This window comes from Excalfactoria chinensis, chromosome 15 (assembly GCF_039878825.1).
Source record: "Excalfactoria chinensis isolate bCotChi1 chromosome 15, bCotChi1.hap2, whole genome shotgun sequence".
Lineage (NCBI taxonomy): Eukaryota > Metazoa > Chordata > Aves > Galliformes > Phasianidae > Excalfactoria > Excalfactoria chinensis.
In genome coordinates, this window is record NC_092839.1 from 5123213 (window position 1) to 5136704 (window position 13492).

Below are 13492 nucleotides of genomic sequence, written 5' to 3' on the forward strand. Positions count from 1 at the left end.
ATCTTCCTGGGCATGCTGCAGCTGAGAACAGACTCTTGTGATCAGGAGAGCAGGTCATTAAGAGCCTTCTCTAATTGTTGGTGTATTTCTTCACCTTTATGACTGGTGACAGGCTGACTTTCACTTTATTGTCTCGTTGTGCCCTGTAGGCTTAGCCTGCTTTTGGCTGCACCTGCTGCCAGCAGTAGCTGGCTGTGTGTTAGCCAAAGCAGAATCATCACCCAAACTGCTCCAAAATGGCCTTTAAAATGCAACAAGGACTTCACAATGCATGGGTTCAGAACGCTAATAACATATTTTGGCTTCCATTGCTTGGCACTCAGAGTGTGGTTAATTTTTTTAAGCTCTCTGGAATCATGGAAGGTAAATATTTATTCTTCATGTGTGTTTGTTTGTTTGTTTTTTAATGAAAATTGAGCTTGCCATTCAGTCTTATGGTTCTGGCACATGTGGCCTGAAGGCCTCAGACTCCAGCTAACATTAGGATTGCTATGAAGCAGGAGCAGCTGGCAGCAGCATCAAACACTTGTTTGGGTTGTTTCCTCAATGCACACACGCTTTGTGCTCATAGCAGCAGGGAGGTGAGCGCCTTGGTTTAAAAGAAATCCTCCCAGAAGAAAGAAATCCAGCTGTCTGGGAAAAGTTAGAAAATAGTTTGGCATTTATTTCTTATTATTTTTTTCTCCTCATTATTATTATTTTTTAATGAATACAAACTCTAGTGAAGAAATATTCCTCTGTTTCCATTGGAAGGCAGTAAGCAGCAAAAATGGATGTACAGTACTGAGGAATGCTTGGTGCAAATGGACCAAAAGGGTTCCCCACAGAGTAGCTCTGCATGCAGGAAATGGGGTTGGAAAAGACAGCCTGGTTGTGAAGGTTGGTGGTTTTTTTGTTTTTTGCATTTAATTTCCCAATTATAAATAATCAATGTGATTTACAAAATAATTTACAGAAAATGATTGGCTTCATCATTGCAATAAATTACTGGGTATAATGCCACCAGCTCTGAGAGACAATACAATACTCGGGATGCCACCAGCGCAAGGCGAGGCGGTTCCTTTTTGCATTGGTGATCAAGGGAGGGATCTGCAGCTCCTCTGGCTCAGCTCACATCCATCTCAGGGACCTCTCTGGGCCCCTTGGCATCTGTGGGCATCCAGCCATAGGGCTGGGACCCTCAGGAACATGGTCTATGGATGGTTAGACCTGCTGCTGCCCCAGCGCTAAACCAGGGTTGTTTTCTTCCATGCTGTGTTTCCCAGATCACAGGTGTTGGGCATCTGCTGTTGAGTCTCTTCTGATGAAAAGCTCTCGTTCCAGGTTTTCTTGGTGCCTCTGCCTTGGTGCTGCCAGCAATGAGTGAGAAGGGAAGCCTGAAGTTGCTGCGTGAGCTCCAGGGAGGCAGCAGGAAGGCTGCTGGCCTGATTTCGGCTGTAAACCAAAGGTCGTATCGGTGTGGCTGCGGCCCTGGAAGGCTTCAGTGGGCAGAAGCACTGGGCAGCAGGAGACCAGGACATGGCTGGGGCAGCACTGATGGTGCAGGCTGCAGGGATCTGGCCCTGACCTGTGTCAATCCTCAGCAGGACTCCAAGTGCTCTGCTTTGAGGTGAACACTCCCAAACCCTCTGAGATCTGCAGGAGCCATAAGGAATTCTTATCCAGTTACGAAGCCCTATAAATCTGTTATCAGCCACTCACTCTACGCAAAGGGAGTGGCACTGAACTGGACACGTACCTCAGCGTTAAGCTGGCTCTGAACTGAACTACTGGGTCACAAATCCCCTGGCATTGGGCAGCCCGTGTGTGAGGCTCTCTCCCCTTCCCATGTCCTGCCCGTGCTGCTTCTGAACCAGCACCACATGGTCCTCTGGCTGCTCAGGGGCTGCAGGGCTGGCCCCATCCCACTAGGTGACTTCTGAATCCCCAGCTGCCCTATATGGGTGGTGAGAAGGCAGCAGTGTGAAGGGTTTGGCAGTGGCTGCCTCTGAGACCTGAGGTGGGGGGGCAGCCACGGTGAGGAAACAGCAAAACCCATCCAAAGGCAGAAGGGTCCAAACAGTGGAGACTCTTGGTGGAACAGACTTTGCCCCAGCATCAGCTGGAAAGATTTGTTAGACCTGGCCGAGGGTTGCTGGAGAGTGACCAAGGAAAGGTCTGGGATGGGCTGAGCCTGAGGAGCAGATCTGACAGTGCTGCCGGGCAAACCCCAGCGTACTTTGATGCAGCGGTGCTCCTGGGGCAGCTCCCACCTCAATGAAGCTTGGCTGCACCAGGGGCCTCTTGGGGAACTGGCACAGCTGTGGGAATGAAGCCTTTCCTTTCACCCAGCACAGCCTCCTGGTTTGGAGGATCACTTGTTCACAGGGTCTGGTGTACAATGAATGGATGCTGAGAGGTAGCAATGGCGAAACAGCTAACTGCAGCGTCCCCAGCCAGGCACTGCAGCCTCCTGATGGGGAAAGGCAGCAGTCTGGCCCTTCTTCCAAGGAACGTGGGTTTCACTAAGGCTTCAGTCTTAGTTCCATGACTCGAGGCTCTCCATGGTGCATGCTGTCTGTAGCTGCAGGAAGACAGCTTTTGTAGTGGTGGGCTAGTCCGATAAGCAAGTCCGTGTGTTGGTGCCCGAGGACCTCGGGATGGCTTTTTTCACAGTGACGGAGTCTGCTCGGGCTTTTCTCCCACACGGCCTTCTAAATGTGGCCAGCTGCTCTGCAGGCTGCTAGATGACCTCCTGCTTTGTGATGGCAGGCTGTGGGATGGAGCTGGGCTGTTTTGCCATGGTTGCGATGGCTCCGGGCAGCAGCTTGTACTGCTCTGGCCCTGAGCCCGCAGGTGGAGATGGCTGAGGAGTTTCTGGAGTAGCTACAGAGAGAAAAGCAAAATTAGAAGGCCTGATGGCACCGGGATTTGTCTGTGTGAGGTCCAGGTGTAAGCATGAGGCTCTATAGCTAAACCCTATCTCCTAATGGCTTGAGTGTTGGCTGCATGGCAGCCTTGACATGCAGACCTGAGCATGTGTCCTGGAAGAGCCACAGCAACGAGCAGTGGATGAAGGGATTTGCTGCCTTCTAACCTTTTAATCACACTCTTTGGTCAGCTGAGTGGAGTTGAATTCAGTCCAAGTTCCCATGTGGGAGCCCTGAGTGGTGGATCAGATTCTCCTGTGTTTTTGCAGTGGGAGTAGCCTGTGTTTGAGGCTTTCAGGGGAAGGGGAGCCTTTCCTCTGATTTCATTAGGCACTGGAGGGGATCATTCATCCCTGAATTTAAGGGCTATGTAAAAGTTGCAGTCTGGCAGGGAACATCTTGTTGAATCAGTTAATTTAGTCTAATCTAATCTAACTCTGTTTGTCTTTCCCTCCTTTGTGCATAGGAATTTCTCACACACTTGATCAGAGACTCTATCTTGCATTGAAATTTCCTTGCGAGGTAGAAACTGCCTCCACACACACTGGAGGGCTCCCATCTCCCTGGTGATACTCACACATCTGCCCGTTGTGCATCTGCGGAGGCATTGTGTTGGCCACAATGACGTTTGTTCCCAGGTTCTCCTGGATCAGATGAGGATGCAAGGGGTGGTGAGCATGTGGCGTTTCACTTGATGAACCTAAAAACATGCATATCGCTTTTGTTGCCACGGTGACAGACAGAGACAGCTCAGTGGGCAGATACACACTATCAAGCTGATCTTTCAGACCCTTTAGTTTTGCTGGCTCCCTTCTGACAGAGGAGGAATAGTGAAACAGCTGCTGGTAGGAGTTTGGGTGTTGCAAAGTGAAGCAGCAGGGGAATAGAAATGGAGTACTCTGCATTATCACTGCAATTGACAGGGGGAGATATTTTCATGCGGGTCAAGGCGCTGACCTGCTTATGGGCTGAGTCTCCACCTCTTTCAGGTGGAAAACAATGGCTATGTGGTTCCCAAGGGGAAGGTGATTGGGGAGCACTGAGAGTCCTCTTGCAGGACCCTCACATACTCACCTCCCAGCAGCATCTCCTGCAGCAGGTTGTCGATCTTAGCCATGCCAAAGAGCTTGACAAACTGGATCTGCTCTATCATCTGCCAGGTGATGCTCTGCAGCACAGGCAGCAGCAGCAGCAGCTCCCCAAAGCGGCCCCGTGAGTCGTATTGCCTGTCATTGATGTAGTCCTCCAGGCTGACCTGCACCTGGTACCGCATCCGCTTGATCTTAGAGGGATCGCTCAGTCCTTTGGCATCTGAAACAATACACAGAGTAAAGCCATCCAGGCTGCTCCCCTAGTGACCTTTAGCAATAGCATGAGCTCTGGGCGCAGGCTGGGGTGTGCTCAGTGATACTCTATTGCCTGTAGCATAGCAGCAGGTATTTTTCCTCTTGGGCTGACTTCACTCCTCCCTTTAAGAACAGTTTGGGCTTGAGAGGAGATCAGGCAGCATTCCCACAACTCCCAGCTGGTATTAGTGGGCATTACAGACTGTTCCCTGTGCTGGTGACCCTTGCCTGCTGCAATCTGGCTCATACCTGGGTCGAAGAAGATGATGGCTTTCAAGCAGGCGTATTCATTGTCGTCTATCTGCAGCTCCTGGAAGGGGAGGACCAGCTCATCTAGGATGCGGATGGCCACGCGGCTCACCTCTACCAGCTCAGGGCAGTTCCGTGGGACGATGTGGTCATTCCCTTTGGACAAGCAGCACAGAGACCATCACCTTGGCACTGCCCAAGCCTTCATAAGGGTAGCAAGGAGCTCAAAATCCAGGGGACTAATGTTGAGATAATTGTACAATGGAAGCCTTAAGAAGTTTCTGTTTCTACCCCATCCCTAGCATGGCCCACCAGAAATGCTGATCCAAGTAGCCAGAGTGGCCTCTGGAGAATCACTCAAGCAAGAAGAAGCTGCCTGAGGAGCAAGAGCTGTTTTCTCAGCCATACCACTGCCTGCTCATGCTGACCTGAGGGGGCGATGTAGATGTCCACTCTCCCCCATGTTTGCCACGGCAACATGTCATTGATGTGAGTGTGAGCCAGGCCTAGCTACACCTAAAGCCTGTGCTTGGCTCCCTAAAACAGAGAAGGGCTCAACCCACCACCCTGCAGAAGGGATGCCCACAGACACTGAGCCACCCACCCCTTCAGCCTGGCAGGGAAGCTTAGCAGAAGCAGTTGGTGGGGAGCAGAAGTGCACTCTTTACCTAGCAGCAAGACATCCTTGAACACCATGGACCTCTTGGCAACTCCCAGTAACAGATGTTCACCTGCGTGTGCCCGCAGCAGTGCCACCTGTAAGAGTAGGGCTGCGTTACTTGTGTGATGCAGAGACAGACACGAGGCTGAGTGGCCCAGCGGCTCAGCATCAGAGGGCCAGGAATGATTCTTCCCTAAGTGCCTGTGTGAGTGGAGATGATGTTTTGCTTGCTCTTTATCTCTCAGCAGTGCCCACGTCCTGCTGAAATCCCACTTGTGGAGAGCCAGGTCTGCTGGCTGCTGGGGTCACTCTCTGGTCACCTGCTCCCATTGCAGCAATGGGCATTTGGGCCAGGGAAGCCAAGGGGATGTTTTTCTGCCCCAGCGTTAATGATTGAAGTGTTTCATTTTATACCCTCCATTGGCTCCTGAGAATGTTCTGAATCTTTTGCTCTCCTTCAGTTAAAAATTTCAGAGATTTAGGCAGAAACAGAAGTTAACAATTGGACAGCCTGACACAGAGGCCTCTTAATATCCAGCCAGGATCCTCTGCTGAAGAAAACAATCATTAAACATTAAAGGAGAGATTCTGAAAAGTGTGTCCTGTTGGGGATGATTCCCTTCCTCACTGTGTTATCTCTCAGCATCTGACAAAGCCAAGCAAAGCCCTACCCTGCTCGAAATGTCCGGAGCGTGTGTCACCTGGGGAAGAAAGCACTGATTAGAAAAGATGCTGATGTCTGAGAGAGGGCTTGTTTTTTTTTTCAGAGGGTGTAAAAGAGTTATGCAAAATAAACAGAGTGAAGGTCCTTGCAAAAAGGCTATGCAGGCACGATGCTGGGGAGCCTTTATCTGCATGCCAAAATCTAGCCTCTATCGCTATCCAAACATGGGTGGATGTGTTCGCTGCGCTGCTGCTAATGAGCAGAGCTGCTCAAAACTGAGCTTCCCCATCTGCTGAAAATCTGAGGAGGCTGAAAAGACTGCACTTCCCAATGGGGAACGGGGCCTCATGGGGAGTTCTCCTGCCTGTTAGGAATTGAAGGAAAGCTCAGGAAGCAGAAATACTGCTTTGTTTCCATAAAATCTGTGTTTTTTTTTTCTTTTTCTTTGAGCAGAGTTCATGTAATTTACTTCAACGTGGCAAAACCCTCTTAAGTGATATTTGTTCTCTCGGTGATCAGCCTGAGGTACATCGTCCCGTTCTCAGCCAGGGTAAACACAGAAGTTGTAACACATCAAAGTAGAACTTTAACGATAAATATAAAAGTTGTAACACAACAAAGTAGAACTTTAACTTTGCAATGAAATGGCTTTGCCCCACCAAGCCCAGCGCCTCGACATTTTGGTGCAGAGGAAAAATGAGTTGGGTGTGACCTTTTGTATGAAAGTGCTGGCAGAGATGATTCATTCTCAGGCAGTATTTCAGTGGCAATGTACCAGCGTTTCCCAGCGTTAAATGTTCCCAATGGACATGCACTGACCAGCTCTCGTGCCCCTTGGGCAATGGGCTTGTGTGTTTTTGTTCACTCCTGCTCGCTGGCATTTCCGTCCTCCCTGCATCCCCCTGGGTATTTGCTGTCTCTGTTCTCACACTGTGTCCCTTGAAAGCGTGGATGTCATTAATTCCTTTTGATGCATCACGTTTTCCCTCCAAAGCCCTTTGGGAACTGCCTGTTGTAGGACAACGGCTCAGGATAACCATAGCAGAAGACCTCCTTCAGTCGTGGAGCTGAGCGCCTCCTCCCCTGTGGGAAGGGCTGGGATGTCCTCATTAGGTTTTGATTTTACAATGGCGGGGCTGCCAAACTTTTCTTCTGTTGAAAAGTCTGACAGCCCCACGATTGTAAAATGAGCTCATGTGGAAATTGCTGTCGTTTGCAGAGCTGTTAACCGGGTTTACTGCCTCTGTTCCAAATGGCAGAAGGATGCAGGAGGTTACGCAGCGCTGCCCTGAGTCTCTGCTGGGCTGCAGCCTCTTTGCTGTGCAAATGGGAGCAAATGGGGTTTTGTGACCAGCTGGATGCTCTCACTTTCTGTAACAGGACCAGAGTCTGATCCAGGCTGATTTTTTGACTGCACAGTGGCTAAGTGGGAATCCCTGAATCCCTTCCTATGTGGGACATGAACCACGCTGGCTGCCTCCAGAAGTGATGTCCCTGCCCACCCCCCTCACACACCAGGGCACAGCCATGTCCTGTAACATCGGCTGCAGACCTCTGACGTTTGGGTTTAGCAGGAAACACCTCTCTGTATCTCTCTGAGGCTGCCTCAGGTCTTGCAGTGTTACTTTACAGAGGGATTCAAACCCACGCTGCTTACCCTGGTTAGGAAACTAGCAAATGTCGTTCTATCATTTGTGTTAAATGCAGAGATATTTCTGCTTTTTAACTCAGAAGAGAGATTTTCTTATCGCCTTGGGAGCAAAATAGTGTTTAGTTTCAATAATTCCACAGTAGGAGAGTGGGTAGAAACGTGTCCCCTGGCAAGAAACAGAAAGAACGATGGACCAGGTTTGATTTTAAGCAGACATTAGGTGAGAATTCCTGCTAAGTCTGACTACCCTAATCATTTTGCATAGCAAAAACCTCTAGGTCTTCAAAGCGCTGCACGAGCCATAATTAATAAACAACTGACTGGCAGATCCATACAAAATGCACACCTGATTGTGTACCTAACTTGAGCTCGCTGTTATCACCACTGTGCTCATGGGCTGATTATCGCACATCAGATGGCCTGCAGTGGCATTGTATGGATGCTGCTCCCAATCAGCCCGGCGGTCACGACAGCGGAGCAAACAATGCTCATTTTCTTTGAAGGTCTCAGCCCTCGTTTTGCTTTTGGATGCCATCACCGGGGCAGAGCGAGGTGGGGGGACGGGGCTCACCTGGTCATCCAGGGGCAGCTCACAGAACGCAGGGATGTACTTGGCCCACTCCACCAGCACCAGCAGCTGCTGCTTCATGGACTCACACACGTCGGCAATGTTGGCGATCTTCTTCCCTCGGATGTCTCCATTCATCACAAGGACTGGGGATGATATCTGGGAAGAGAGAAAGGATCCTTCAGCAGGAGCACAGACAAATCCCAGGCCGGGGAAGGTTTGGGTGCTGTGTTTAGCAGACCCCAGCAGTGAGATTACCATGTTTTTGCACTGAGAATGATTTGTGATTGCAGAGGCAAACCAGGACATTTCATACACTAAGAGCTCTGCAAGTACCATCACTCCAAGGAAGAACATCTCCAGCCCAGGCACCAGCTTCCTGCCCTGTTCCCACGCTTAGCTGGTCACCCAGCTCATCTGACAACTTGCCCTTCGTCACTACTTCATCCTCATGCTTCTGTAAGCAATTAACTCAACCCCGTCGCTGCCCTCCGCCTGCCCTCTCTGCTCATGTACAACATCAGCTCTTCCTGTCCTCTTCCTGCCCGCTCAGACCCTGCCACCTCCCTAAGGAAATGGAGTCCAAATGCCACCCCAGGTTTTGTTCAGGTTGCGTTACCTGGAAGTAACTCCTCCTCCAGCTCTACAGCTATTATTGAATAAATAAGATTGTAAAAATCTCACCATGTATTACCCTAATCAGTGAGCCCCGGAAGGCTTAGCAAATAAAACCTTCTGAGTGAGTGACCCAAGATCTTGGAGAAAACAGCTCCTCAGCAGTATCTTGTTCTAATTAGCCAGGCATATAGAAGTTAGCATGCTGGAGTCTGCCTTGTTTAATGAATATATGTGCTCTGTGGGAGAGCGACAGCTCCCCTAGATTTGTCAATAGCTGTAGTTTTATCAGCAGACCCCACTCGAACCTTCCACCTCGTGTCACTACAGGACTCAGGGCCCCAGGAATGCCCGTCCCTTGTAGGTCTGGTGACTCGAGACCCCATGATCTCACCTCTCTGGGAGCAGCACCAATGTTATTTTCAGAGGGTATGTAAATACATTAGGACCTGTGTAGGATGAAGTGAGACACGGGATGAGCTCGGATGTGCTACTGCTGTAGAGGTTTGGCCCACAGCCCTTCTGGCATATCCCCCCTTGAAGGGGGTGTCCTTACAGCCATCCCTAGCATGGAGCCCTGTCCTGGGGACCATCTGCAGGGCCATGTGAACACAGACCGCCACTCCAGCTTGAACCCATCTTTGTTTTCATGAGAACAAGGGGATGGATTTTTAAATAGTTGTTTTCCATTCGGTGAATGCTCCAGGATGTGAGCTTTGGCAGTATGTTTGTGGAAATCAGGAGCTTCAAGCAAACACTGCAAGGAATATCTACATTAAAGAAAAAGAAGCACAAAACTGATTGCTCATAGAACTGAGTGGGCAACCAGAAACCAGGAGTTCCTGACAGGCACTGGGGAAGGGAGGCTGCCTGTTCAAGGCCATAGCTCCTTGGATTGCAGTCACTGCCCAGTTCTCTTCCAGCAGAAATCAGAGCAGAACAGACCATTGGCTATTATTGCAGCCCAGTTCCAGGAGCATTGAAGGGCTGGTTTCAGGTAACGGACGCCTTTGAGAAACCAGTGTTGAGTTGGCAGATAAGTTGCTTAGAAAGGAGGTGGTAATTTGAAGACTCTGCTGTTAACTAACCAGCAGCCCTAGTGTCTGATGCTTTGTATTGGCCAAAGAGGAAAGAACAGGTACCTGTTGTGCCAGGACTTCTGCCTGCAGTAAGACATTGATGGAGGGCAAGCTGCTGTCTTCATAACTTGATCTTCGGGTGCTGATTCGGTCCCGTTCATTTTGTACAGCTGCAAGAGAGGATTTTGGCACAGCTGCAGGTTGTTCATGGAAACACACAGCAAAAGCTATCAGAGCCTCACAGCGTTCCCTTTCGCAAGGCTTTGAACCACTTCCTGAGCTGCAGTTTCCCAGCTTCCCTGCCTGCCAAGGCAAAGGTGCAGCTGTGTCTGGTTTGTGACGTGATGCCTGCAGGAGCTGACTACATTTGGTCATTGTTTTTTCACACTGTCTATACTTGGCTTTGTGGGGTGTTTCAGAACCCCAGCACTTGGCTCAAAACCTGCTGAGCTCAATGGGAGAGTTTCATCTCAAGGGATCTGTTTCTCAGTGTCTTGATTTCAAAGTATAGGATCTGTTTCTTAAGGGAATGTCTGAGAGTGTGGCCGTGCTCATGCAGGCGGCCCATAGCTTATGTGTGAAATCAAGCAGCCAGGTATGTGCACAGCTATTTTATCTGTCCGTGCAACATCTGCGAGCTGCATTTAGGAAGCTCTTGTGCTGCACAGGTGCAGTTTGCAAACTTATCTCTCAGCTTCAATAAGGAAGGAAATGCAGAATAGCTCCATTGCATCTATGCAGAGCCACAGAGCGCCCTTATACCTTAATGTAGAGAAAGCCCCAGGCAGGTATGAGCCCAGCATGCCTCCCTGCTTGGTGTGCCCTAGAGAAGGGCCTGGGCCGTGAGTCTCTCTGTGCCACGGGGCTGTGGGTTGGCCGTAACTCACCACAGCCAAGGCAGTCACCCAAAGCCATCTGCTCAAACAAGGTATTGATTGATGGCAGGGGAAACAGAACAGTCTCTGCCTTCGGCCGGCGGATCTCTGGATTGATACGTTCTCAATGTATAAATCTGCCTGATAAAAAGCAATAATGAGGCTGGGCCAGAAGCAAAGCCCTGCAGTCAGCGGCTGTAAATAGGAGCTCTCAAGGTTATGCTGCTTGTTATCAGTAGCAGGCCCCCGAGTTCAGTCACGCCATGATGTTTTCCAAATGTTTGCTCAGTATTAGCTGGTCATGCACCTAATGTAACTTCTATTGAATATTAACAGACAGCAGCAAAGCTTCGGGCATGGGATGAGCTGGCTCTGCGGGGAGAGGAGGATTCCTGTGTTCTAAAGGAAAGTCAAGCCCAGTTCCTTGCAACACCTCATCTACTGTAATAGGGAAGAAGTGTTCCTGTTCAGAGGCCTTCCCGCAGGCTGGCATCCTTGGGGCAGGACTTTTGTTTCTCCTCCAGCAGGGCCAGCAGTGGGGCCACCAGCATGGCTGCTGACACCACCGGCAGCCCCAGGTGTCCCTGCTGAGTGCTGCTGCGAGCTGAACAGGGACTGAACTTAGCTCCACCGTGTCTGGGTTGCAGGGACCTGGAAGACTGCAGAAGCAGAGATGCAGGGAGGTCTGTGGGGTCACCTGGGCCATGCAAGCCCAGGTAGAGTTATAACTGAAATGCTCCACCTTGCCCTGGGTCCTTTCTGCTATGGCTGATGTATCCGATACAACTCAGCTCTCTGCATAGGGCTCTAAAGGACCTACATCCTCGTGAGCAAACTGAGAGGCAAAAGGGTTGCTGCACGCTTTGCTGGAGCCACCTGTCCAGACATGGATTTGTAGGTGACACAGCAATTTTCCCAAAGTGCTCCTGAATGACTCAGGCCTCTTCTGAGCTTCGTGCATCTCAGTGTGAGAAGCTGAAAGCTGCGGATATGACTTGTGGGTACAAGGTGTGGGGGGGGAGGTCAGTTCTGGGACATGGGCATGAGCTGGTGGCTCTCTCTTGGTATCTGAATAGGGTCCCTGGAACTGAGTTTGAGAGCACACAAGGCCTGCATGCTTTGCTGGGAAGTTTAACCGAGTGCAAGGGCTCTGTATGGCTTGAAGTGGGCAGCTGGACCTGCTTGGGGCTCATGGCAACAGCCAGCATCTCCATGCCCTGCCATGAGGGAGGGCTGGTCTGTGCTGAGGGCAGGGAGGGGAAGGCACCCACCTTCCTTCTTCATCCCTGCTCGGAAGCACTTCTTAAGCCTGCAGTATCGGCACTGGTTTCTTTTGTCTTTGTCTACCACACACTGCCTGTTAAACCTGGGGAGAAACAGAGGAGTGAGGAGCAGTGAGACTGAGCCTGTGAAAAGGGGGAGAGGAGAGGAGAGGAGAGGAGAGGAGAGGAGAGGAGAGGAGAGGAGAGGAGAGGAGAGGAGAGGAGAGGAGAGGAGAGGAGAGGAGAGGAGAGGAGAGGAGAGGAGAGGAGAGGAGAGGAGAGGAGAGGAGAGGAGAGGAGAGGAGAGGAGAGGAGAGGAGAGGAGAGGAGAGGAGAGGAGAGGAGAGGAGAGGAGAGGAGAGGAGAGGAGAGGAGAGGAGAGGGGCAGAAGTGGACTGAAGTCCCCACGTCTCTCCAAGTCAGTGTTGGCTCCAGGAGGTTCTTGCTGACCTGTGGACAGCATTGCTGGCACACAAGCAGCTCTGAGCTGCCCGTGCTTCAGAGAGGAGATGGCAAGCACCCAGCTCCTTCCCTACCCACTTGTATCACCACATTGATTGCAGATGACGGTGCATTACAATGATCTCCCGTATGCAGCATAAGCCTGGTAGCCATTTGCAGCAGGAATTTCACTTGCAAATATGCTCTAATTTGCTGCTGATTGATCAAGCTTGCAAAGACAAAGGCATACAGATCTATGAAAGGGCACCCAGCCATGCAGAGTTCTGTAGCTCTGGAAAGGCCTGTTTGTAACACACTTTTGAGAGCCCCAAGCTAAGATTTGCCCAAATGGATGCCAGAAAGCACATCTTTAAGAACTGTCATAAAAGATTTGGTGTCAGGAGAACTGGGAGCCTTGGCTTTTCCCACTGGAGCTGTGGGGAGGGGGCTTCTTGGGCAGACAGCCTAAACAGCCCTGCCTTGCAAGCAGCCGTGTGCTTCACGTGCACTGCTAAGTCCAGAGCTTATCGCTCAGATTTTTAGAGTGATCTTGCTGCTCACACTCACCAAGTGGCTGCCAGGAGTGGATCACACAAAAAGTCAGAGTGATTCTGACACCCTGAGCTGAGGATTCTTGATTTCCACTGCGAAGCTGTCAGTCTCAGCTGCTCAGAGCAGCAAGCAGCATGTTACAGCTGCTGGCAGAGCTGGCAGCACAAGGTACAGTGTGAGAGTGGTATGAGCAACATGCTTGTCATGGGACATGCAGAGATGAGCACGCTGCATTGCCAACTTGTTGCTAGAGAAGTGTCAGAGCAAGAGCTGTTCCGTGCGTCTGACTCTTTCCAGCCAGAGGATGAGGTCAGGGAAAACACTGGAGGATACAGAGGAGATGAAGGGCCATGCTGCAGCACTCAGCTTTGCTGCACAGCTGCTGGGTGCTGTTTTGTGCCCCTCTGCCCTTACCTGCAGGAGTACATGTGGTTCTTCCTCACGCTCCTCCTGAAGAAGCCTTTGCAGCCATCGCAGCTGGAAGCCCCGTAGTGCTTCCCCGTGGCGCGGTCCCCGCAGATGGCACACAGTGCGCTCACCCCAATGCTGTTGGAGGTGTTGAGGTTGGCTGCTTCTGATGGAGATGTGTCTGCTTGGGAAAGGACACAGCGAGAACACAG

The 13492-nt window shown here is 50.8% G+C and overlaps 1 protein-coding gene across 3 annotated transcripts in view; it reads right to left on the bottom strand.

The window, feature by feature from the left end:
- Positions 1–644: 644 nt before the first annotated feature.
- HNF4A (hepatocyte nuclear factor 4 alpha) overlaps positions 645–13492 on the bottom strand; it is a 28828-nt gene continuing 15980 nt past the window's right edge. For 2 of the 3 annotated variants that reach the window (XM_072350154.1, XM_072350156.1), the window contains exons 2-10: positions 13287–13464; positions 11889–11983; positions 9806–9912; positions 8052–8207; positions 5173–5260; positions 4505–4660; positions 3984–4220; positions 3487–3609; positions 651–2865 (exon numbers count right to left, since the gene is read on the bottom strand). In XM_072350154.1, coding sequence (XP_072206255.1) covers positions 2723–2865; positions 3487–3609; positions 3984–4220; positions 4505–4660; positions 5173–5260; positions 8052–8207; positions 9806–9912; positions 11889–11983; positions 13287–13464 — 1283 coding nt within the window. In that variant the 3' untranslated portion in view covers positions 651–2722. Of the gene's footprint in view, positions 2866–3486; positions 3610–3983; positions 4221–4504; positions 4661–5172; positions 5261–8051; positions 8208–9805; positions 9913–11888; positions 11984–13286; positions 13465–13492 lie in introns of all 3 variants that reach the window. The other variant, XM_072350155.1, reaches the window with a different exon arrangement.